Here is a 23989-nt window from a genome sequence, read left to right as displayed (position 1 = left end):
TTCCTCCCGAGGGCACAAGTTAATTAGGGCTAATTCGCGAGCAGACAACACAAAATCCACCGCTCTACACAACAGGCGGGAGAAGCGAGCTGCTCAGGGGCGCGCAGATGTAACCTTTCCGCCGCGGAGGGTTCGCGCTCAGGAAACGGCACCGAAGCTGCAGAAAAGCGTCAAGTGTCAGACAAAAAAAAAGGAAGAAAAAAAAAAGAAAAGAATAAAAAAGCAAGGCAACTGGCCAAGCAGCCTGACCAATACACCCAGCTGGGCAGAAATACAATGGGAAAAGCGCCGTTCCCCCAGTGCCAGGAGGCTGGTCCTTTCCGGGAGCTCTAGATCGCTGTGTTTTAACACTTCTATAAAACAGCCGAGGGTGGAGAGACGCGTCGGGGGTGCAGGCAACCAGCAGGGCCCTAAATGCTATTTAATACCTACAAAGCATCGCCTACGCCTTTCTATCCAGTCCCGCTGCCTCGCTGAATTTTGCTCTGGGACCAGCAAGTCGAAGCTCCTACTGACTTTCCGAGGGCTCAGCGCAGCCCCGAGTAAATGTATTACACAGTATTTATAGATGAAGGTAACCTCCAGCTCCCCGATAGATGCTCCGAGTGAAGCTGCTCCAGAAGAAGCCGCCGGTGCGGGAGGGTTTCGCGAGGTTGGGTGCGAGATGCTGATGCTTGGCGGGGGGTTGCCTATCGCAAGGCATCGAGGTTAGCTGCTGTCGCACCAAGCGGCTGTGATGAAAACGGCTCTTTTAGGATTAAACACCTGCTACCAAGTCAACCCAGGGTACGGAGGCAGCATACAGTAATTTGGGGGCCATAAAAATCAGCTACACGCTGAATAAAATGATTCGACTCACCTTGGGTGTCAAAGAGCCTGTTTACCCCAGGGATGACGTTGTCCTCCCAGGCAAGGGAACAGGCAAGTCGGGAGCCGCCTCTGCAAAGGGCTGGGTTGAGCCTCCTGCAGCGCTAAGGAGAGGCCGGAAAACGGAGCTACGCGGGGCTCGGAGAGGCAACATCCTCGCCGTCACCCGCGCCTCGGGTCCCTTCTCTAGAAAAGGAGGATAATGACGCCCCCCTCGTAAAACACTTATCACCTGCAAGAGTCCAAACCACAGCGTATCGGTCTTGGGCTGGCCCCCAGCAAGAGAACAAGCATCATCCATAAACACGCTGTTTTTCCTAAAGGAGAGGGGGAAAAAAAAAAAAAAAAGTGGTGGGAGACTTTGGAAGAAAATAGAAATTTCGCCATTTCCCTCTGCCAGATAACTCCTGTTACCTAGGAACAGACACACTTCTCTAATGCGGCCAGTTCTTCTCATCGAGCACAGGATGAGCATTTATTGTCTTGTGATCAGGAGAAAAAAAACAACACAAAAACAAGAAACGGAGCCCCACAAGCGACACGAAACACCGCGCACACACACGCCACACGACAACCGGGAGCCAGGTCTGGATTAACGGTGTTAGGAGTCTTCAAAATCTAATGTAAACATTTAAAACCATACAGAGGAGTCCAAAAAAATAAGCCACAGCTGTTCAGGCAGCATTTTGAGTCAACTCTCTGGAATTACGGTTTTTGGCGCCTAAGAGGATTGGGGAGGGGGGAGCTGATGGGTTATGAGAAACGGCAGATCCCATCCGGAGAGGTTCACTTAAGTTCTTTAGAAATCTCGGCAGAGGGTTGCGACGGGTCCTGGATTTGGTGTCTGGCTCCAGCCTTTTCGGTTCGCCCTTCTCTACGTCAAGCATTTCCCACGCGACCGAAGGCAGGTACCTCAAAACGCAGCCCTGGATCATCAAGGAGGAATAGGAGAAGCGGGATGCCGAGTCCCGTGGCCACGCTTCTCCCATCAGCTCCTTTGAAAACTCCGGCCTGACTTAAAAAAAAGACACCAATGACTTTGGAAAAATTTTGGCAAGAGGCTGAGGATGGCCAGAGCACGGAGGGACAGGGCCGGAAGAAGCCTCTTACGGAGGTGCACCACGTTGCGGCTCCCAAGCACGGCCAAGCCAGAGTTTGGCCCCGCTGGATGGAGACACCATTAGCGGCACCTCGCTCCCCCCTAGCGCAATCGTATTTCCAGGGAGTTAATCGACAGGCGGTTCTTTCATCGCTCTCCGACGGCAAGCGACAAAGAACGCTTACAAATTACGCTTGACACAAGACAAAGGCACCTAAAAAAGCTTGACGACGTGACCGGGTCGTACGCTGTTAAGAAGGCTTCAAGCGTTTGCACTTACGAGCACGTTGCACACTTGCGAGCGACATCTCGCCCCGTTAGGAACGCGTTAAATGTCTCGGAGCCAGCGAAAGGCCGGTTCTGCAGCAGCGCGCCAGCGTCGCTCGCAAGCTGAAGTTCAAGGAGGCGCCGAGCTCCGATGAACGTTTGCTTTTGCTTTGGCCCTAATAACAAAGGTGTCATGCAGATTCCAAGCTGTACTTCACGGGGTATTTACAGTATGACACAGAAAAAAGTTAATAGAGCAAATGGGAAGTTTAGTAGGGGGAAAATAGGGGAAGGAACAGTTCTCCTTCCTGAACTAATGCTTTATTAGATAAGGCACGTGTAGAGACAGTTTTCAAAAGATCACTTGCACAACAACTCCATCTCGCTTCGACAACCTCCCTGACCCTTTCCAGGAGCCAGTTTTGCTTTCCAGTGACTCCGTGTCAACTTGGAGCGACTCCCCCTACACCGTAACACCTTTGGCACCCCATCCTGTGGCCTGCCAGGACGGACAGGCTTTGGGTCTGACCCACAGGGGCGCCCGATGCCTTTCGGGTCTCCGAAGCAGAGCACTTGGTCCTTCACGGGATCACTGGTTGAAATTTTCGGAGCTGAAGAGCCTGAACACTCGCTCCCTATAAAAATAATGGGAGCTGACCTCCCAGTTTTAACAGGTTTTGGGGGAGAAAAAAAAGAAGAAAAAAAAATCACAGCAGGCTCTTAAGGGAGATGAAAGAAATTGCAGCCTTTCCTGCTGGGATCGCTGTAGGACCCGGGGGAATTGGATGGCTCAGCCTACAGGAGTCCTGATGTAAATGCACAGGATGAAAATCAGCTACGAGACTAATGCTAGTTCTCAGGGAAAACAATCCCTCCTTTATCCTCTCTTCAACTGATGCTTGGGGAAAGACGAGAACCTCTCTCCCTGCCCCTACGTGGAAGAAAAGGGCTGCTGGCTACGCAGACACGTACCAGTTCTGCACAGCTAACATCCGTTACCAGGATTAACAAGCTTTCCTTAGTCTATCAGACAACACATTGCAGGCGTTTGAATTTTAACCACATTGGCGCAAATCGGAATTGAATCTAGCAATTGTAACAGAATTACTCCCAAATCACACTGGGGCCCAAGCGCTGAAATCGATAGTTAGCACCTGACTGGCTGGCTGGCAGCCCAGAAAAAAGGGGTTTTCAACAGGGCAAGGAGTATCCAGTAGGGAATTTCTTGGGTCAGCACAAAAATCTTGACGCCCTCTAAGTGGAATTTAAACGGCACAGAAATCTCATGCTGCCTACCTGTAAAAGGGTGAACGTCACCCAGGCAGCCAGGTCCAAAGCCCAACATCAGTCAGTTTTTCAAGAGGTTCCAGTGGGCTTTGAATCCGGCTTTTAGCGAGCAAACATCAACCGAATGAGATGAATCTGCACCTTTGAAGCACACAGATGCAGCAGAAACTTTTGGCAGCAGGGAAAGCAAGACTCCTAGCACAACAATAGCTCTAGCCAGACAAAGGAGGATTCTCCTGGACTTCACATCTGAACAACACTCACCCGCAGCAAGCGCTGTTCCCTAAAGGATGCGTCACCAGAGAACACAAACAAAAGAGGTTGTAGATTTTACCAATACCTTCAGTATCAGTAGGTACCAAATAATTTAAGTGCTATGTTTCCCTCAGAGTGAAAAATTCCAGATTATTCATCCCAGAAAGTAAACACCAGTCGCTACTAAGGTTCAGATTGCGTTCGTTACAATTACGGACGATTTGGCGGTGTACTGTGCGTTGGATGAAAGCTAAGCAGGGAGGCAGGAGAAGGAGCAATTCTGGTAGTGTTCACCGTCGTGGAGAAGTTAGCCTTTTCCAATGGGATCGCAAGAGGGTTCCCTCAAGCAAGGGCAGTGAACGGTTGGGTTCTTCAGTCTGCGACAAGGCAAATACTGGTAACTGAACACAAAACAAGACTTTCCAATAAGGCCGTGCAGAGCTCTGGAGGTGGCATGGGCTGACAGCACGCATCTTCTGCAGTGATGAGAAGGAGACAAAAAAACCCAAAGGAGTCCCCAAGATGCCTGGGGGAGGGGGTGGGAATGCAAATGATCTTTTCAAATAACAATAATAAAAAGACCAAAAAGAAGAGAATCCAGGCAGTTTGCAGCTGTCGCTGCTTAAGGCCATTGGTTTCCTGGGGGATAGTTGGGCACCGTGGGATACTCTGGCAGGCTGTTTCCAGAAAAATTGTTGTACTGGGCCTCCCTGCTGGGGGGGTTCCTCCACGTGCCGCTGTTCCACTCATCCTGAGCTTTCTGAAAGCTCCCGCCAGCCCCTCGGTAGATTTTATGAACCTAATGGATGAACAAGAGAACAAGAGGAAGGTCAGCAACAGGTACTTAGACCTCTTCCTGAGAAGAGCTACAGTCACTCTGGTACTATATATCATTTATCTGTTTCTCTCTCTCTTTCTGTAAGGAGCTACATTTCCAAGGAATAAAAGCACTAAAAAAGTAGGAATACAGCAGACAGAGGTGCATGCAGCTAACATCAACCCAGTACTTCAACCCATTTCAGCAACGTGCCTGGGATTCAGGCCGGGGATCCCACCAGCGAGTACAGCAAGGCAGCCAACCCAGAGCAACGTGCTGAAAACTGAAACTGCTGCTTCAGCAGGGCTGAGAATGATGGACTCAGATGTAGTCTAAGAAAAAAATGTACAACTGGTACCCATGGGTGTAAAAAGAAACTCTGGTTTAAAAGTCACCCCACCATGCAATGCCCAGAAGGATTCAGGGCAGTGACACTAATCTTGATGACAAGAGGGCAACAGGCTTCCATGAGCCCGCAATAAATGCCATGGTGGCAACTGCTCTGAGACAGCATTTTGTTGGGCTAATCCCTGGTGCTCTTTTCCCTCTGACCTCTCTCCTCCCCTCCAGTCAATCTACCGAAGCTTTCCATATAGTCTTATCTCGGACAGTGGCTCTCCAAACCCTTTATTCTGCAGACAAATGAAGACCTCTTCCCACCCTGCCATCCAGTTCCCACCACAGCAACCTCAAGATGCTTCACCTTTAGAATTAGTGACCATCCCAATAAGCAGCGAAGCTTGGTTCAACTGCCGTAAATGAACATGGCTACATGAAATGGTGAGAACGTCCAGCTCCAGTCTCCTTGCCTTATTCGGATTTGTCCTCTAGATACTCTTTGAGACATCAACTGACTACACTGAAAAAACCTTTAAAGGCAGTGATGGCTTACAGCGGCTGTTAAGCTGCCTGTTCACATTACTGTGATACGAAGCACAGATACTCCAAGCCAGGGAGACATCTGAAGCACCTACCCTTAAAATGCAGAAGAGCATCGCGACTGCTGACATTGTGAACATAATGGCAGGAAACAGCATGAACACAGCGGCTGCAACATTGGTGCTAAAGAAAGTAACGGCTGCCAACCATCCGCTGGAAAAGATAGAAAGAAAGACACAGTATCATTACAGCTCTTCTTTTCTAAGTATATTTATTATCAGAGAGACTGTTTACTCACACCCAGAAATTACATGAGGCAGTTTTAAAGCTCCTGAAAATGAAAAGAACAATGAAGACGACGGCCAGAACTAAATGCAGCTCAGGTAGGTATTTCTCCAAGATCTCAGACCTAGCTTGCGAGCATCTCTGGCTAATCCTATCTCAGGCCTTAGGGAACAGCCAGCTGTGCAGTGAGACTTTAGGGAGAGCATATTTATTCCCAAGATGCTTCGGTTGTGCAAAGGTCTTACATCTAGGGAGCAAAGCTGGGAACGAGGAGCACCAGGGTCCTATGATCTGCATCTCCATTGCCTACGATGGTAATAACCAGAGAGGGAAACTTGGGAGCATCAGCAGTTAAGAAAACAAAATGCTGTACAGAGTGCTAGGACTTTCTATTATTTGTAGCTTCAGCAGGATTTGCTCTCAAGTCTCTAGAGACAGAAAGTTATAATGCCAAACAATTATAACATAATCAGGGACAGACTCTAAAATGCTTCGATTTATTTTAGGACAACTCTCGCAATACTTGCTCTATAGGCCAACAGTGAGTCACCGCTGTGCACCACTCACCGTGTGCTGGGAGTACTTCGAGGGCAGTGCTAAGAAAGGATCAGATGAATTTTGCAATTGTGTGGTTAAATGGCAAAAAGAAACGGACATTACAGGGAGGTGCTAAAAAGAACGAACAGATGAAGATATCTGCCAATACAGGAACTCTTACAATTACTAGCAATGGAAAGAGATAATTTTATCTACTCCAAGTAGATAGAATTATGCCATAGTGGAAACCAGACAGCTTTTTCCATATCATGCTGTACAGACCCCATCAGTTTCTCCAAAGTTCATGGAAACAGAGCAAGTTCCATGCAATTGCAAGTCACAAAAGCCAAGTGCTCAGCTACAGGATGCTAGCAGGGTCACGCTTACCATGCTCCCCATCCAGAGAAACCGATTGCTTGTAGGACCGTGAGAACAAACTGCGCGCCAAAGATGAAGAAAAAGGCCATAAAATTAAACGAGCTGTCCGACCTGGGAAGGAAGAGAGGAAGTTAGGAGGAGACCGGCACCTCGCATTGTTTCACACACGTTTGACTCCATCACATACAAACACAAACGTCGTATTTCAGAAATCAGATCCCTCCACAACTATGTACTTGCAGGACTACTTCTCCTTCCCTGGCAGTGAAAGTGTACAGATTCATGAATCATCAGCACCTAATCTCTTCCAAGAAGCCAGGCTCCTGCAATTGCTCTAACAAAGTAATTACATGTGTGATGACACAGAAGGAGAGGCAGCCTCCTGCGGAAGAGGGAGCGCCTGAATCATTTTTCTGACCAAATATGTGAAGTCAGTGCAGTCTGACACCTGTGCAGCTCAGCCATCAGCGAGCAGGCACAAGGGCGCCTGAACGCTGGCAGGCAGAGCTCGCCCATACGCTAAAAGTCATTATTGAGCACGAAAATCCCAGCTGGAAATGCCTCAGCGGATGTTCGTCATCAAGCTTACGTGCCTACGGTTAATAATCCGGCACTGGGACAACACAGGAAGAAAAGAAAAAAAAGGTTTCAATGGCCCATAAGAGAGACGCTTGGGTGGTATATCATCTGGGGAAAGGCAGATGTGTGCTTTAGCATCTTCGTAGGCTCCACGTCTTTAGGATATGTAGGTTGAGAGGGTCCTGAATATGTGAGGTCCTGTAATTTATGCAAGGGTAACAGGCAGCGTGAATATAATCCCAAAGGCAGCGGCCGACCAGACACGTTCACGGCCTCTCCGTCACAGGTGTGCTGGGGCGCAGCGCTGCCTGAGTTACGGCTACACCAGCGCTGCAGCAGCACATCTTCATCCCGTTAAACCAGCCACGTTGAGGAGCCAGCCTTTCACCGCAAGCCCTCGTGCACTGCTGAAGCTCCCCAAACCTGGTGACCTTTCCTTTTTAATGATACGGATTCTTCCCATTACTGCAGGAACTGGAAGGGTCTGCAATCCACGGAGCAGATTTACAAAGATACTTCAGTAGCTAATGGGGCAGTTTGGTGCAACGGGGAGTTTACAGAAGACCTTCAGCCATTCCCAACTCCTGCTCAAAGTCTGAAAGTATTTTAATATTTTTATATTTCTGGCCTCTAATGCCTAAAGCTGAGATGAGGGAGGCAGGACTACAGGCTCTAGACAGGTCAATGTCATGGACTCTGGCTAGTTTGAAACATGTGGGAAAACCTCCAGCCGGAGCTCTGCTGCTTTGTGTTCATTTACAGACACTATCTACCTAAATTAGGGGAGGCTCTTACCTTCCATCTTTCAAAAGCTAATTACTTACAGAGACGCTGTGAAAGAAGCTTGCCATCCCTGAGCATCTTCACGATCCTGCCCTTCAAATATCACCTCAGAGTACAGCAACGTGAAAGAAATACTTTTAACATGGACTGTTCGGAGTAGAGCCTATCATAATCCAATTAACAAAGGATTAGGTTCCAGGCTGGGCCTTCAAACAGACTCCTGCGACTAAGACCTGAAAGGGCTGGAGGAGCCTCCGTTTGAAAGGATGTGTGGGAATTAGCAAGGATACACAGAAAAGGTGCTTTCTGATCCAGCTTTCTGGTACAGATTTGCAACAGCTTTGCCCTAGTGCCAAAGCTCTGCAGCTAATTTAATTTTGGATGCAGAGGTATGACGAAGGGTTTATGAAAGCATCCTCGCAGTACATGATGCTGGCATTTAACAGTTGCTTCTTCCCAAAATAAGCATAGCAAGTGGGTCTGACCTAGCTTTCTTGAATCAAGACTATCTGCAATTCCACACGAAATGCTGCTGCCCCACTGCAATGTTTTTCTAGCCTCTCCTACAACTAATGGCAAACTCGGTGATCCCTGGGCTTGCCACTCTGTCCCTAGGGCTTGGTCTTTTTTTGACTGTAGAAGTCCGTATACAGAGTAACGTCAGGGAGCTTTCAGTATTCAGTTGCATAAATGCATATACAAACAACACTAAAGAAATAATTAGAAACAGTCCTTGTGAAGCCCCGAGGAGGTCAGTGAGGAAGAGTAATTCTTCCCAGACTTCAGAATGGAAAATGCTCTTGGAACAGAGCTCTGGTAGGCGCTTGGAGTCCCTCAGGCTTCTGAGCTAGGGATGGGGACAAAATCCCAGCTCCAGAGAGCGAGAGTTCGAAGCTTATATTTTCATGTCTTCTAAAACTTTCAGATGAATCCAACCCCACTGCCTTCCATTTCCTTCAGAAATAATCCTCCCCTGTACTCTATAATGTAGTCACTGATGTTTTAAGCACCTCCAGTGAATTAACTGCCCAGTGTTGTTAGTATACAGAGTGTGAATGCAGGAGAGCATTTAAGCAACTAATTTAGGATGTGCTCAACTTCTTTCATAGACAGGGCCCCCATCTGCCAACTCCCATTTCTATCAGCTGCTTTTGCTGTTTTCTAAATTAACTCATCACTGAAGCTGATGAATAATCAAAATCCAGAGTATTCTGGTAACGGGGGACTGGAGAGCTTCACCTTCAGAGCCCAGACCTCTGGCTCTCGTGCAGGTCCTGCTGAAGACCCACAGCGTGATGCTGAGCAGGTCACTTCTCTCCTGTGCCCTGGTTCCCTACACGAGACTGGAAAAAGCTCGGGTCCTTCACAGCTCTGTTATGCATTAATGTCTGGATAATGCCTTGCGGTTCCCAGCAAGCGTGAGCAAATGCAAATGATTAAAGTAAAAAAAAAAAAATCTAGGATGGCTTTAAATATCTGTGCAGTTTCAGAAGGACTGGTCCTAAGGAGCTGCTTTTATCTAAAAAGCAAAGCAGCCAAGTTCTGTATCTCGAGACAAAAAACAGGAGAGTTCTCAGCCACTGATAACTTATTAGTCTTCCATCAAAATAAGCCTCAATGAAGCTTTACCAAAATAATATCCCCCTTAAAGCTATGCTGATATTAGGGTATTGCTAAGCCCGAGATATTTAGGTAAAATGTGAACTTCATGCTCACAGAAGTGGCAAACAAGTCAGTGCTGCTGACCTCCAAGCAGGCAAGTGACCCTCAATCCCACATCTAACATTTAAAGTAGCCCCACTCCTGACGAAAAACGTTTCTAAAATAAACAAGATATTCAGATATCAAGTCCTTAATCTTTATCCCAGACGGGCAGATCTCCACTTCCCAATAACACCACGTCTCTCTCCTAGAGGAAACGGAAACGAAACCACCTTGGGAGCTTCTACTTACCGAAAGGCTTTGTACGCAGGACGGAACCAGCAGACGTAGCCGCAGGGGCTGAACAGAATAAGCCAAAGGATGGCCAAACCAAAATTGACCCCGTAGCCTCCTCCGATCCACCACGCTAGGCATGCAATGATATTCACGGCTAGTGTGATGCAGTAGACTGTAAAGAGGACAGAGGAGAGAACGTGAGGCTGTGCGGGTTCACATCTTCGGAGAAAAAGGAAACGACTGTCCTGCACTATGATATGACGGGAGCACATTACGGTGGGAAACTCATGCCCAATAAAGCAACCACAACCCGCGCGTTAATGGCAGGGAGCGCTTTCGGCTGTGACCCGAGAAGTCAGCAGCGCAGAAGCACATCCATTTCCAGCGGCTGTGTCACAGCAGAGGGATGAAGAAACCCTTTTGGGGGCCTGCCAAAGGATGGAGAGCTGAGCGGTAACCGCTGTGCCCGATACAGGCAAGATTCGGTCCGCTATTATTATAAACTAAGAGCAAGGGGGTTCAATTCCTGTTTGTAGCAAGACCCTTTTTTGGGGAGGAAAACGGTGTAAAAACACCACCCAGCACACCAGCATCGAGCAGGCTTAGCCCAATTACAAGCTCTTTTTTGGAGAGCAGGTGGAAGTTCATTCAATTTTTTTTACAGTAACCTGTATCCGTTAGCACTGCCAAGGAGACACGAGAAGGCAGAGGGTCCAAACACGCACAACACTTCAGTACTGCCTGGTGACGAGGTCACAGCAACTCTTTGGACTCTGGTCCCACTTATTCAGGCAAAATTAACCCCCTGAGTTTCTCTTCTCCCCTGAGAAGTGAATGTGCCCTGACCAGTCCTCGCTTTGCTACGTGCTACAGCTCCCAGCTCAGCCAGGCTGGCTGCTCCTTTCAGCGACTCCTCTTTCTTTCCCTTTGCACAGACTCACCTCCCTTCCCTCATCTCGGAGGCTGCCGAGCAATTACAACCCTGCACAGTCATAACATAATACCGACAATACAGTCAAGGGAATCTAGTGTTTAAAATTCCCTAACCTGACTGCTTATTCCGACACTTGAATTATGCGAGAGCTGAAATAAAATATTGGCTTACCAAACAGAAAATTCCTTCCTCTTCGGAGTAGCTACCAACAAGGCTTTATATGCCATCTCTTGCATGTATCTTAATATTTGGAGGTGCGGGGGAGGAGGGATTTTAATTATTTAAATTTCATTTATATGGTAATTAGCTGCACTTTGTCAAATGCTTAGTTTCACAAGTCACTTGCTCTCTAAAAGTTACCTAATAATAAAACATCAAGACAGGAACACCCAAGTTTTAAGGAACTTCTGGTTTTCCTGATGTGTCAGGTAGGAGTTTGTTCTCCAGTAGTGGGAGCTCTGGTACAGGTTTCCCCAAATCACCATCTGTCTTCACAAAATGGTCAAATCCAACTAAAGTAAACAGCATTCAACCTTCTAGCAATGAATTTTGTGCTTCTCTTTTTAAAATCGGCCTTTTCATGTTTACTGTCTTCCCTCCGTATGGGTCTCTTTCCCTCTCTTCCATCCCCAATAGCCTGGGAGACCCCAAAAGAAAATGTGCAGCAGCTGGAAATTTAAAACGCCTGGTGAAAACGCTAGGTCTCCTCAGCCACACATATGACTAGTTGCCTAAATGGCTGGCGCCTTTCCATCTTTCCACTAACTTGAATGAGGGGCGCTTTGTTTAGAAAGAGTCGCATACAAAGGCAGCTTTACAGCGTGCAACGTTTAACTAGTTCGGCTGGAGGGACAAGCAGTTTCTTCAGGCAAGAAAATTACAGAGCTCATTTCAGCGTCTCCAAATAACGGAAGAACAATGAAGTGATAGATTATGCTATTATTTATATACACAAATCTGCCTCATACACACATCCTATACGTCTGGAGTAAAAGCCACGCCATCAAATGCATATTTTGCAGAAAACAAGCTTTCCTTCGATGCGAGGGGTAAATACGAGGACAAGCATTTTGGGAAGAGGAAAAAAAAAAAAAAAAAAGCAAGGCAAAAAGATTTTAAATTGTCCAAAGCATTTCCTGTGGTTCTCTAGGCCAGCCACAAGGTTTTTCATCCGGTTTCATTCCTTGGAGAAGAATGGTTAATTTTCACGACTGGCTTTTGCATGGCTCAGCAGGACAACAGAAGTTCAGAGAGCCAGGAGGTCTATTCCTACAGAATATCAGCAAATTGCTAGTTGTGACCAAGAGGATCAGCCCCCCTCTAAAGCTGGGGCTAAGAATATTTTACATTTAAGGACAGCTAAGGAAGAGACAGCATACAGCTGTCTTTAGACAGTGGATGGGGAAATTTGTGGATGGCACCAAGAAGGAGAATTTTAGGATTCATACAGCAGGGTGGGGAGACAGGTAACGAACACATGAGCCACATTAATTTTCTTGCCTAAAATTCTCCTATTCATCTTATCCTAGGTACATGGGGAATTACTTTAAGAGGGCTATTTTCTGGAGTAGTACATTACTTGACATCAGTAAGGGTTTCAAATGTGGCCTGTTTTCCTCCTCAAATTTACTAATAGCCTTTTCCAGCATTGGTACTCACTCTTTTCTTCGATACCAGCTCTGCAGCAAAAATTCAAGGCATGACAGCTTAGAATTTGGGCACAAAGGTAGTTACAGCATTCTAAGAGGAATCATTGTTCCTCATAAACTAACTGCAGTCAAAACCCTAAAGCGCATAAATAAGGACTTATGTTTTTATGTAATTTCCCCTGCACAGGTTTCTTATTCAACTTACAGATCCATACATGGTAGATTCTCTTCACCAGAGCCTGATAATCTATGGGAATTTCATCGGCAAAGTTCTGGTAGAAACATGGTTTCAGAGGGATAAACTTGGGGAGCGGCGGGAAGTTATTCACCTTTTCTACAAAGAAGAACACACGAATTAGCTGAATGCAGAAACGTTCTTGGGTCAGCAAGCGAGTGTGACATCCCCCGCACTTCCCCGATGCACAAAAGCCCTGGGGACCCCTAAGGTGAGAAGACTCACAAGAATTAGAAGAGAAAACAAACACCAGCTCTGGCCATCCGGATTACTTACTTCAGTATAGTCATCTTGACTCTGGACACCAAACATCTTGTTCTCCTTGCTTAGCAGTGGACGCAATACATTTATAGTAGCACATGCAAGGTTTAGAGTGGGAACGAGAAACGAGCTAACGACTAACACACAGATTTGGTAATTTTAAACATTAGTATAAAGTTGGTGCAAAAGGCACTGCAAGATACAGAGCAAAAGAGAACCAAGACCTTAGAAACAGCTCAGGGATGAAACCTTAGGTAAAACGAGCAGATTGCCAGAAGTGTCTGGGGAAAAAAAACACTTTGCTCAGAGTTTTTTAGTTAGAACCTCTCTGACAACTAAAGCAGGAGGAAAGGCCAGTGATTTCCCAGACAAAAGCAGATTTTCCTTCAGACACAAACTCTGAGTAGGTGGGCTTGTAGCAGATATATATATATATATATATATATATATATATATGAATGATACAGGGACCTGTAGCAGATATATCCCTATGACAGCAAAGAAAGGTGCATCCCTCTAAAACTGGAATTTAGTAACCAGACGTTATCCAGTTTGGGGAAGGCAAATCAGATGTCAGGGATGGTTTTGTTGTTAGGCGATTCATGAGCGTACATTTTTTTCCTTTCCAAGTCAAGTTTTTCCACAAGGTTAAGCCCCAGCGAAGCAAGCTTTGCATTCAGATACCATAAAACCAGCAAACACCGACAAAGGCAAGAAAAACTTACCTTGGGAAGAAATTACTTTTTTAAAATCAAGCAATTAAATAACTAAGCCCTCTGTATTTAAGCTGCTGTCAGCTTTTATAAAGATGCACAGCTTTGTGTGCGTATATATGCGTGCCTGGGTGTGAGCTGCTACACGTTTGGGAACGTCCGCTCTTGCCTTCCAGTGCTGATTAAAGCTTGATCCAGGGCATTGTGACTAATTGTCTCTCAACTACTTCAGCCCCAGTAAACAGAATTAAAAACAACCAGAGGAAGAGATGAAGAATGTCCTGGGAAAACCTCCAAATGGCACAGAAGACAAGAGGAAATGTCTGAACAAGAACTGTCAGCACACGAGTTCCCCTTCTCTTGCCATTATCTCCGTGTGAGAAGACATTTTGCAGGAGCAGCTTCTTAACTTCATTTTAAGGTTGGCAGGGAGGAGTTTAAAACTGCATGCCATGCTTTAGGGAAGAAAAAGGCTTTACTTCATGCGAAGGGAAGGCGTATTTTTATGCAGAAAAAACTACGAGGATAACGCCCACTGCAAGTACATCAGAACTAACCATGGAAGAATGTCTGAAGTCATCAGCCCAACTCGAGTTTTCAATAGACTTTTTTTAATATAAAAACAAATGTTATGTCTGCTTCCCCTCCTTAGCCATCACCTGTGAACGCATGACATTAATGCAGGCTTTAGAAACCATCTGAATTAGTTACTGGTTAACATCTATCGCTAGCCACAAGAAGCTGCGTCACGTGCAACACTGATCTCCCATGGCTCCTTTCAAAGTCCATAGGAATTTGGACTTCTTAGCACTAATTTTTTGCTTGCTGTAAACACCTAATGGGTGTTCCCTCAGATAATCTGTCTCAGCAGTCTACAAAAGGACACAACAGTGCTGGATTTCTAAATGGAAAGCAAAGGGGGCACAGCTTTAAAAGCTAAAAAGACAGCTCTCTCTAGGGAAGTCAGTAAGACCAAGGTTAGCTGACCACAGTAAAAGCAGATTCTCTAACATCTTTGAGGGCATGGGGGACAACTTCCTCCTGTCCCTCTTCAAAACCTGCAGCTGCAGCTAGTTACTTTGGTTCAGCTCTCTTCCATTTTTCCCCTCCTATAATTCAGGTCTCCCACCAGGCAATAGTTGCCAGCCTCTAGTGCAGAAGTCCCCAGATGGTGGGGCCAAAAACCAACTGTCACTTCTGGGCATTGGCCACTGCAGTTTGTCATTCTTCAAGCTCACAGAATGCTCCAAGTTCTTCCATAACTATTTTAATTACAGAAAGATCAGGATTACACCTCTCCTCTGGTGTTGTCTAGCTGCAGGGAGCCAGACGACCACTATTCTCCTATCCCAGAGGTGTACTCTTCTCAGAGACTCTCTAGTTTTAAACCGTTCTGGGTTATTTCCGAGAAAAGACAGAAGAAATCAAAAGAAAATATTCTCTGTCATGTCTGACTGCATTGCTTGGAGCGCTATGGGACTCGCATCAAGGCGGGGACCGACCCATTTGATCAGCAAGCACAGTATGTGCTTTCAAAAACCAAATCATCTTGCCTGTGAACAGCAGCTGTATGCAAGTCCAGGAGCTTATCTTACCTTAAAGAAGTTAGGGGCAATTTTGTTACTGATTTCACTGCAAGTAAAATTAAGTTGTATTAAAATTGATAATACAGCAAGGAATGTTGTGGAAAGAGCTGTTTAGCCTCTGTAAGAGAGGAATTGCTCTCATGTACCTTTTTGTGAATAAATTCCTCCTCATAAAACTTTCAAAAAAGTCGTATCTAAGCCTTTATTGCTAGAACAGTAGCCTCAGCTAACAAATCTATAGTGGATACAGTGTAAAATGGGCATATGACCACAGGAAGAAAAGAGAAGTAGCTAAATTGCTACTGAGGGAATGTTAAGAATTTAGGAAGAAAGGAAATGTGTCATACCTAACGAACTGTAGTCATCAAAGAATACTGAAAAAACATTCTCTACAACCATTTTTCTTCCTGCATCACCATATTTTGAGGTGCTCTTACCTGCCATTTCTATTAGGACTGTTCCCTGGAGAAGTTTCAGACAGATAGCAACAGACCTACGGGAGAAAGCACACATCACTAACCGGCATCCAGAGAACCTCTTAAAATTGGAGGTATCTTTGGTATCATCTATCTGACGGACTGTAACCCCAGAGGTCCCACTACAAACTACTCATCTCAGACTGCATGAAGTACGCAGGCTGGAACCTCATAAAACCAGTTGTGATCTCCCCTCGTTGGTATGAAGCTCCACCTGGCAGCATCTCAGCCAGTACGACCACCTCGTCAACAATTTTAATGCTTTTAGTCTTCAGCGGCAAACACTCGTGCTCTTAGTGATACCTGGCAAAGGCCGAGGATGCACAAAAAACCACCGCCAGAACATGTGTACATTCCAGCTGAAACCAGACAACATGCTGAGACACATAGGTCTGGTTGGGACCCGGCAAAGCGCACCAATCGGAAGAGGAATTTGTGCTAGCTCACCAGACTTAATGCCTCATTTAGGTGCTGGGATGATTCGTCGGCTCCTGGCTCTCTGTGGACCTTCCCAACTGCGGAAACAAACAGGTAATCCATTGTTAGCTGGGAAGTAAATTGCTCTTTGAAACTCAACCGGTCCCCAAAAAACAACATCCCTCATTATTTTAATAATTATGCACAACCCTTATTAAAATGCAGATTCATTCTTCTTTCTATTACCACCGTTGGAAATTACTTCAATTCCCAACGGATCGAATCCTGTGACGTCTACCCCATGTCAAATGTGTTGTTGATTTTGGCAAAACCGATCCCACAAATGAAAGCCACGCAGAGGTGCGGACTGAATGGCCACTTTGATTCAACCCGCTTCTACGTTTAGAGATAAAACCCACAGTGTGCCTGTATCTGCAAATTCCAAACAGAAAACAAAGAATCTCACCGAAGAAAACCTCTAAAGCAATATTTCAAGGGTTGACAAGAATCATCAAGTCAAGGTATAGACTAAAAACTGCCTTTATAATAACAAAACCAATAACACACACTACTGCAATGTCTATAGCAGCTACCACACTCAGATTAGAATAGCTGTTTTGTATCCAGAGCTCTTGGGATTTAAAGCAACTCATTTCCCTTTTCTGCACTTCCGTGCCTGATGTATGGGCTGGATGATGCATATTTTACACTGGCGCAATTATTTTGTTAAGGTTGCATTTTATTTTCTCCTTAACTCTTCTCTTTAACTGTTTCCTCTACTCCCGTTCTCTCTTTCTGCAGGAAGAATAGGCCAAAACAAGAGTGCCAGCAGGGAGGTGGGAAAGCTGCACTCAGTTCCAGCTTTGCCATAAAAGCCATCTAGAGACCTTGGGCAATGACCAGACTCACAAAAGGACCCAGGCTCCTTTCGTGCCCTCTTCAATCTCCCAGCCAAACCAAGAAGTGCCCAACATCCTAAGCTGTCTCCAGTAAGGTTCACCAGCTCCTGAATTCTTACTTTAGGATATTCTCCGTACTGCTTTATGTTTATATTTTTGCTTTGATTAGATGACTGTAGTGAGGCTAAGAGTTTCTGTGCAGGACTGCACTCAGGGGCTTAATCCAGAAGACTTGGCCGAAAGCAAATTGGGTGGCTCCCCACAAGGGCAGCATCTATACACAACAGCAACGCAGGAGAACTTGCCAACCCTCCCTCGTAAGTCAACGATTTAAAGCTTAGCGCACAGCCAGAAGGAAAAGACCCAGGCACAAGGCACATCTCCTTAGAGTGGTTCAAGCCTGCACCTCCCGCGAGTGCCCAGGGACCAGGCTTTCTGAAGTCATTTCATGCTAGGGACACCACCAGGCTAAGGAAGGAGTTGAAGCAAGCCCACAATGTTCAGCAGACAAGCGCATGTCTTGTTCACGCCTCTCCCGTTCCATTTAAAAAGAACGTGGTGACTCTGCCCTGGTTTTTAAGAGAAAAGGCTTCTCCCGCTCCTACACGCTGATCCCCACGAATCTCATTCGGATGCCCAGGTCTTACCAGGAACTTCCCAGAGAGGTCAGGGCAGCAGAGCTCCCTCTGGAAAGCACCAAAGAGTTTGGCTCAGCAACGCCAGCATCCCTTTGCGGATCTAAGCATGTTGCTCTACGGTTGACAGTGTTTCCCCTCCCTGCTGCACATTCCCAATCCTCGTAGCACAGGGCTTCAGTGACACCAGCGCAACAGTTGCAGTGCCATGCTTCAAATTAGACGGGAGAACTAAACCCGCTAGAAAACCCTTCCAAAAGGGCACCCAGTGCAGCCGAGGAAAGAGCCAGACCTGCGTGACCAGCGAGAACACGGAAACTGTTTATGACAACATTTCTGCTGCGAAAACGCACAGGGGAACAATAAAGTTGGCAAGTCAGCCGCCTCCCGCGTCAATCAGACGGACCGCTCGACGTTGCGGGAGCCTCTCGGGGCTTCCCAGGCTTTGCAGTGTATTCTGCTGCCCTCTCTCCCATCATCTCCTATTCCGGGGCTGGCGAGGGCAGCCTGGGGAGCAAGCACAATAGGAAGCAATTCCCTCCAGGTCTCCTGTAGACTGTTTACACAGCCACATCGACTGCCGCGACAGATGGTAAAAGTCTTAATTTAGATGCTATGGAACACGGAGCTGACAAATATTGACTGTAATACAACTACTTCCATAACTAAGGCTCAATCGCACAAGGGTAGAATTGCAGAGAGCTCAAGAGGAAGAGGGAAAGCACAAAAACACGCACATCCAGGGAACAATTCCACCATTTTTCAGCTACTCGGATTGGCCTAACATAGGGGACCCGGGTTGCAGACAGTAGCAACAACATTAATTTGCCCAGACTAACACTAAAAAGCAAATAAAAGAAACTATTAATTACTTGCTTCATTTCTATGTTACCTCTCTCTTCATCACCGTGTAAGATAAGAGCTTCTTAAGCTAGTTAACGATCATAAAAACCAAAGACCAGAGAGAGAAAATGTAAAACCCCTCTTCTGTCTCCGTCAAGGGCAATATTTGGAAGAGCCGGTGCCCAAACCATGCGTGTCAAAAAGCTTCAGCCTTGCTGCTAACAGTCTCCTGAGAATCACTTAAGCAATCACTTCCTCAGCAGCTGCCACACAGCCTGTCCCTGCTTGTGCTCCCCCTACCTTGAAGGCACCCGCCTCGTCCCCTCGGCCTGTCCCGTGCTCCTCCGGGAGCTACCAAGCGCCGGCCTGACAGATGCGTGCCCTGGCCCCACACGTCCAAGGCAGAAGGTGGCCGCGAGAAGCACGTTCCTCAGCAGCCATCAGAGAGGCTGGAGGACACAGTTGGGGCGTTTGTAACCCCCCGAGCCGCGAGGAGACATGAGCAGCCGCCGTACTGCTGCCATCGCGCTCCGCTGGGGGACACTGCGCCTCCAGGGCTGTCCCTGATACCTTGCCACACACGCGCTGCCCCCGATACCTGCTCCGCCACTGCCGCTCCCACCAGGGCTGACCCCAATACCTCCCCCCACGCTGTCCCCCGCCAGGACTGTCCCCGATTCCTCCCCACACAGGCGCTGTCCCCAATACCTTCTCAACACATGCTTCCCTTGATACGCTCTCCCCTGCTGCTGCCCCCCCCCAGGCTGCCCCCAATAGCCATCCCCATGCTGTCCCCCATCAGGACCACCCCCAACACCTCCCCATGCACACACTATTCTCCACCAGGGCTGTCCCTCATGTCCCCCACCACCATCCTCTACCAGGGCTGTCCCCAATACCCCCCACCACAGACCTGTCCCTGCCACCCCCCCCCAATGAGAGCTGTTCCCCAGCTCAGTCTGTTCCCGTTATCGCACCCCATTCCTCTGCCTGTCCTTTCGCACCCCTCCCCCGTGCTGCCCTCCACCAAGACTGTCTTTGCCACTTCTCCCCTTGCTGTCCCCCCCCAGGCTGTCCCCATTACCCCTCCGCTGCCCCCCACCCCTCAGACTGTCCCCATTAACCCCTCGCTGTCTCTACCCCCCAGGACTGTCCCCATTAACCCCTCGCTGTCTCCCCCCCCAGGACTGTCCCCATTCCCCCCGCAGCTCTGTCACACTCCCCACCTGCCCCCCCCCCGGGCTGTCCCCGGTGCCCCTCGGGCTCCTCTAAGGCTGCCCCCGTTACCTCCCGGCCCGCTGCCGTTTCGTCCGCAGCCTCCCCCGTTACCTCGCCAGCCCGGCCCGGCTGCCCCTCGCCGCCCCCTCCCCCCGGGATGTCCCCGTTACGCCCCCCGAGGACATGGCTGCCCCCGTTAGCCCCTGCCCGCCCCCCTCCCGGGGCCGCCCCCGCCGTCCCTCGCTATCCCCGGGCTGGCCCCGCTCCCCCGGCCCCGCCGCCCCCCGGCTCTGCCACCTCCCCCGCCTGCCCCCGGCCCCCGCCGCCCCGGCGCGACCCGGGCCCAGGCGGAGGCAGCCGCGGGTGTTTACCGTGCCCACCTCCCGCCGCCACCGCCGGAGCCCCGCTCCCCCGAGCCCTCCGCGCAGCCGCGGGGCACGCTGGGAAAGAGAGTCCCGCCAGGAGCCGCCGCCGCGGCCGCTGGGGGGCGAAGGACTACATCTCCCAGCGCACCCCGAGGCACGCCCCCTCGGCCCGTCACGTGAGGAGCCAGCCGGCGACGGGGTGTTGGCTGAGGCGCGTCCTAACACTGGCTACGGGGGGCGAAGAGGGACAGAAGTGTGAAAGGCAGCCGGGGGCGCGGGGCCTCCCGCGCGTTTGTGGCTCGGGCCCCACCGCGGCGCGGGTAGCCCCGCTGCGCTGCGGCCCGGCAGACCGGGGCGGTAACGGTTTAACGTTCAAATCACCTCGAAATCCTCGCGATTGGACGCTATAGCTATGGAAATGCCGTTAATTCTGTGATATATAAGCCCTGCTCCACTTGAAAAACCCTCCCAGGCCCTGGGGTCGTGGCTTATAAACACCTCTAGGTGCCTCTATCAGGCGAAGCGAACGCCGAGGCCTTCACACACACACACAGGCCGGATTTGGGTTAAATTTCCCTAAAATGGAGGCCTCAGGGCCTGTTGCGTGTGCTTGGCCTGACGCGCTAAGCAGGCTGCCCAGCCCCACTTGGGAGGCCGCCCTGCCTGGAGCTGCCGTGCCCCCGAAACGTGCCTGCGACGGGGCATCAGGCCTCCTGTCTCTTGTCTGTCTACAAGGATGGCAAAAACACAGGGAATATTTTAGCTGTAAACCAGCAGAGGTCACTCGGCCCCAGTAAATCCGGCGCTGCTGGAGACGCTGGGCCACCAGCAAGGGCGACGGGCTGGTTACTGGGGGGAGGCGCGAGGGGAAGCAGAGCCCCAGGACAGCAGCTCCGGGCCTCTGGGCAGCCTCTCCTCGCTGCGCCCCGTGGCCCTCGCCGGACAGCCGCGCTCCTGGAGCCTTCCTGGCCCTGCCATCGCTTGCTGAGGGTGTTGGGGCTCACCAGGGAGCAACGGTGCCCCGCGAAGCCCTCCTTTGCTGGCTCCTGCGAGCTGCCGGTGTTAAATGCTCCTCTCGGCAATTCCCCATAAATATGTTTTATTGAAAGAATAGCTCTTTGCAAAGAAATTTTAAACAGCTTTCCCTGAGCTTTTTTTTTTAATGTTTTTCCAAAAAAATGAAGACACCTGTGATTCAACTGGAAAAATACTTTTTTTTTTTTTTAACGAAACCCAATAGACGCGCAGCAGCCCGGCCAGCCGCGGGCGGATGCATCCCCATGGCTCCCAGAGCTCGGGCTGGCCTCTGCGCACTCCCGCACTGGACGCAGCGGTTCATTGCAGTCCCAGCCGCCCCGTCTCTGCTCCCCGCGTGTGAAAACTGGGTGCGCGAGCTGTGCCCTATTTCTGGTTGTTCCCGGCTCCGAGCAGCAGCCAGGTTTTATTGCGCAACACGTAATTTGTGGGAACAAAGACGCACGAGCTGCACAGTGGCAACGGCTGGGGAGCTGGCGAGGAGGGAGCCTGGGATTTGCTCACCCTGCTGATACCAGGATGCATTTTCATTATTTTACTCTGCTTCGCAGCCCCGACAGCTTACGCTGCCGGCTCCGTCTTGGACAACTTCTGCCACCCGGGGACATGACTGTTTTGGGTTTGCACAGGGAGTGGGGGGAGCTCACATCCAGGTGAGCTTTCCAGGGGAAACGAAGGGAGAAATGGGAATAAGATTTGCGCATTTAATATCCATAGGTACAATCTGCATCCTGATGGAGAGGTGGTGGTGTTTCAGCGACGGTTTGCCGAACGAAGCCCTTTCCCAGACCCCAGGCGTCCCCAGGTGGAGGATGCATGGCAGCAGCGTGCCGTGTCCTCAGGAGGGCTCAAGCCCCAACACACGTCCACGAGGGACAAATCCTGGCTCAGCCCCAGCTCACCAAGGTCCGTAAGTGCGTGCTAAATTGAAGTGAACCAATAATACCTTAAAATAGCTAAAATTTAGCCTTGTGTGTAAATACTGTGCTGGATCATAGCTCCTATTATGGCTTGGTCTGGAGCCAGCTCAGGCAAATTCAAGGCCTTTCACTGACTCTGAGGGCTTTGCTTCCAGCCTCACCCTTTGCTAAAATACGGAATCACAGTCACTATTTCCAACAGTGTTATTTTTTTACCTTGCAAAACAGAATTTATTTTTCTTCCTGTAAATTTTGTGCAATATACATCTATATGCCTATAGAATACACCTCAATAAAAAGTTATTCTTCCATACATTATATTACTTTTTATTTCATGTCATGAAAAATTCAGACAAAGCTTTTGTCCTTAAATAAACATTTCTCCCTCCCCTGCCCTCCCTTCCTAGCTGACTGGTCTGAAAGAGGAAGTTATATTATTTAGTTATTTTCTTTTCTTTAAAAAAATAGAAATTACAATCTTACAAGACAGAACATTCAATGAGAACAGAAGCATGTTCCTAAGTCTAAAAAGTAAAACATTTCCATAAAACCTGTTGGTATCTACAGGTAGGTGTGTGTGTGTGGGGGGTGTCAGATGGAAAAAATGTTCTCCATTTCTTCCTTTCATTCATATAGATAAAAAATAACATAAAACCAACTGGAACTTTATATATTTTCTCTTTTGCACCAACATTCACAAGAATATATATTATATATATTTTATCCATTTTTTTATACACAGTGTGAGGGTTCTGGAGGTGGAAATGCACACTTAGCTAAACTGCCATAGCAAACAAACAAACACAAAATTAATCTTCATCTGGAAAAGAGCAATCCCTCGCTGCTGAGGTCGTCCTTCTAAAGGGAACCTTTACTTCGTTACCATTTAAATTAAAGCGGCAAAACGCCTAGTGGCTGGTGGGATGGAAACATTTCTCAGAGACGTTGAGACTGAGCATCTAAACGAGTTTGTGGTCTCAGGGCTCTGATGTATCAGCTCCACTGGCCGCGTGCAGCTCGGGTCGAGAGGAGAAAGGAAATCTCCCTGCTTTGGTCCTGGGCACTGTGCTGCGGCCAGGCAGGAGCAGAGGTGTGGGAAACTCCCACTGGCTTTAGGCTTGGACATTTCTACCCGTTCATCCGGGGTGCGTGTCCCTAAAAAACTCTGTTTCTCCTTATGCCGAGCCGCTGCCTGTCCCGCCTGGCAGCACCAGGGCTGGAAAGCGGTGGCTCTCGCCGTGGGTGCAGGAAGGGACCTCGGCACTGTGGCCCCATGTGACTCGGCACAAGCGCACCGGGGGACAAGCCGAAAGCCTGGTCTGAAACCCGCACAGGTGCTGTGGGGCTTCGGCGCGCCGTTCCCATCCTGGTCTGCGCAGGGCAGCTGCGAAGATAACCAGGCACCTGAAACGACTCGCTCTTGTTCGGTGGTACCACGGACCAGGGCCCAAACTCCACTCCTGGTGAAAAACCAGTTTATACCCCCCCCCAAGAAATCATCTATCTCATCGACAAGTCAGTTCCTTTAAAGAGAAGTTAAAAGTGCTGGCTCCTGCCGTTCGACAGGTTGAGTTACAAGTGTCTAATACTTCCAGTCGCCCTTCGATTCCCACACGGGCTTTTATTGCTCAGAATCCCAAATCTCTCCCATTACAGAGATGCTGTGTTGTGAGCAGGAAAGAAACGCAGCTCGTGGCGAGGGCTCAGTCTTTTCCTGATTTAAGGTGCTTTCTTGGTGTCTTTGCCAAGGAAATGAAAACGGTGATGTGTACCATTGTGCATGTTGGCTGGCGAATCCCAAGGATGTGAAGAAGGGTGTGTGCTTTTTTCCC

The 23989-nt window shown here is 48.7% G+C and overlaps 1 protein-coding gene across 4 annotated transcripts; it reads right to left on the bottom strand.

Annotated features, from left to right (window-relative positions):
* Positions 1-1309: 1309 nt before the first annotated feature.
* SCAMP4 (secretory carrier membrane protein 4) lies at positions 1310-20243 on the bottom strand. Of its 4 annotated transcripts, XM_013950842.2 has the most exons (9): positions 19190-19229; positions 18920-19068; positions 16273-16340; positions 15787-15842; positions 12760-12888; positions 9987-10143; positions 6681-6782; positions 5567-5684; positions 1310-4574 (listed from the first exon to the last, which is right to left on the bottom strand). In XM_013950842.2, the coding sequence occupies exons 4-9, from the start codon at positions 15791-15793 to the stop codon at positions 4398-4400; spliced, it is 690 nt and encodes a 229-aa protein (XP_013806296.1). In that variant the 5' UTR covers positions 15794-15842; positions 16273-16340; positions 18920-19068; positions 19190-19229; the 3' UTR covers positions 1310-4397. The 4 variants fall into 4 exon arrangements, with proteins under 4 accessions (XP_013806296.1, XP_067168870.1, XP_067168873.1 ...); XM_067312769.1 differs by lacking the exons at positions 18920-19068; positions 19190-19229 and adding an exon at positions 20209-20243; XM_067312772.1 differs by lacking the exons at positions 18920-19068; positions 19190-19229 and adding an exon at positions 20218-20238.
* Positions 20244-23989: the final 3746 nt, after the last annotated feature.

Source organism: Apteryx mantelli, chromosome 30 (assembly GCF_036417845.1).
Source record: "Apteryx mantelli isolate bAptMan1 chromosome 30, bAptMan1.hap1, whole genome shotgun sequence".
NCBI lineage: Eukaryota > Metazoa > Chordata > Aves > Apterygiformes > Apterygidae > Apteryx > Apteryx mantelli.
Note: the sequence above shows the minus strand (reverse complement) of the source record. Positions and strands in the feature narration are given on the sequence as shown.

Bases quoted from the DNA above. Each gene is read 5' to 3' on its own strand.
- SCAMP4 (XM_067312769.1), bottom strand. The intron at 6,783-9,986 runs GTAAGTAGAAGC...CTTCCTTCCCAG, and splicing joins CCTGCGTACAAAGCCTTTCG to GTCGGACAGCTCGTTTAATT. The intron at 4,575-5,566 runs GTAGGTGCTTCA...TTCATCCATTAG, and splicing joins TGCTCTTCTGCATTTTAAGG to GTTCATAAAATCTACCGAGG.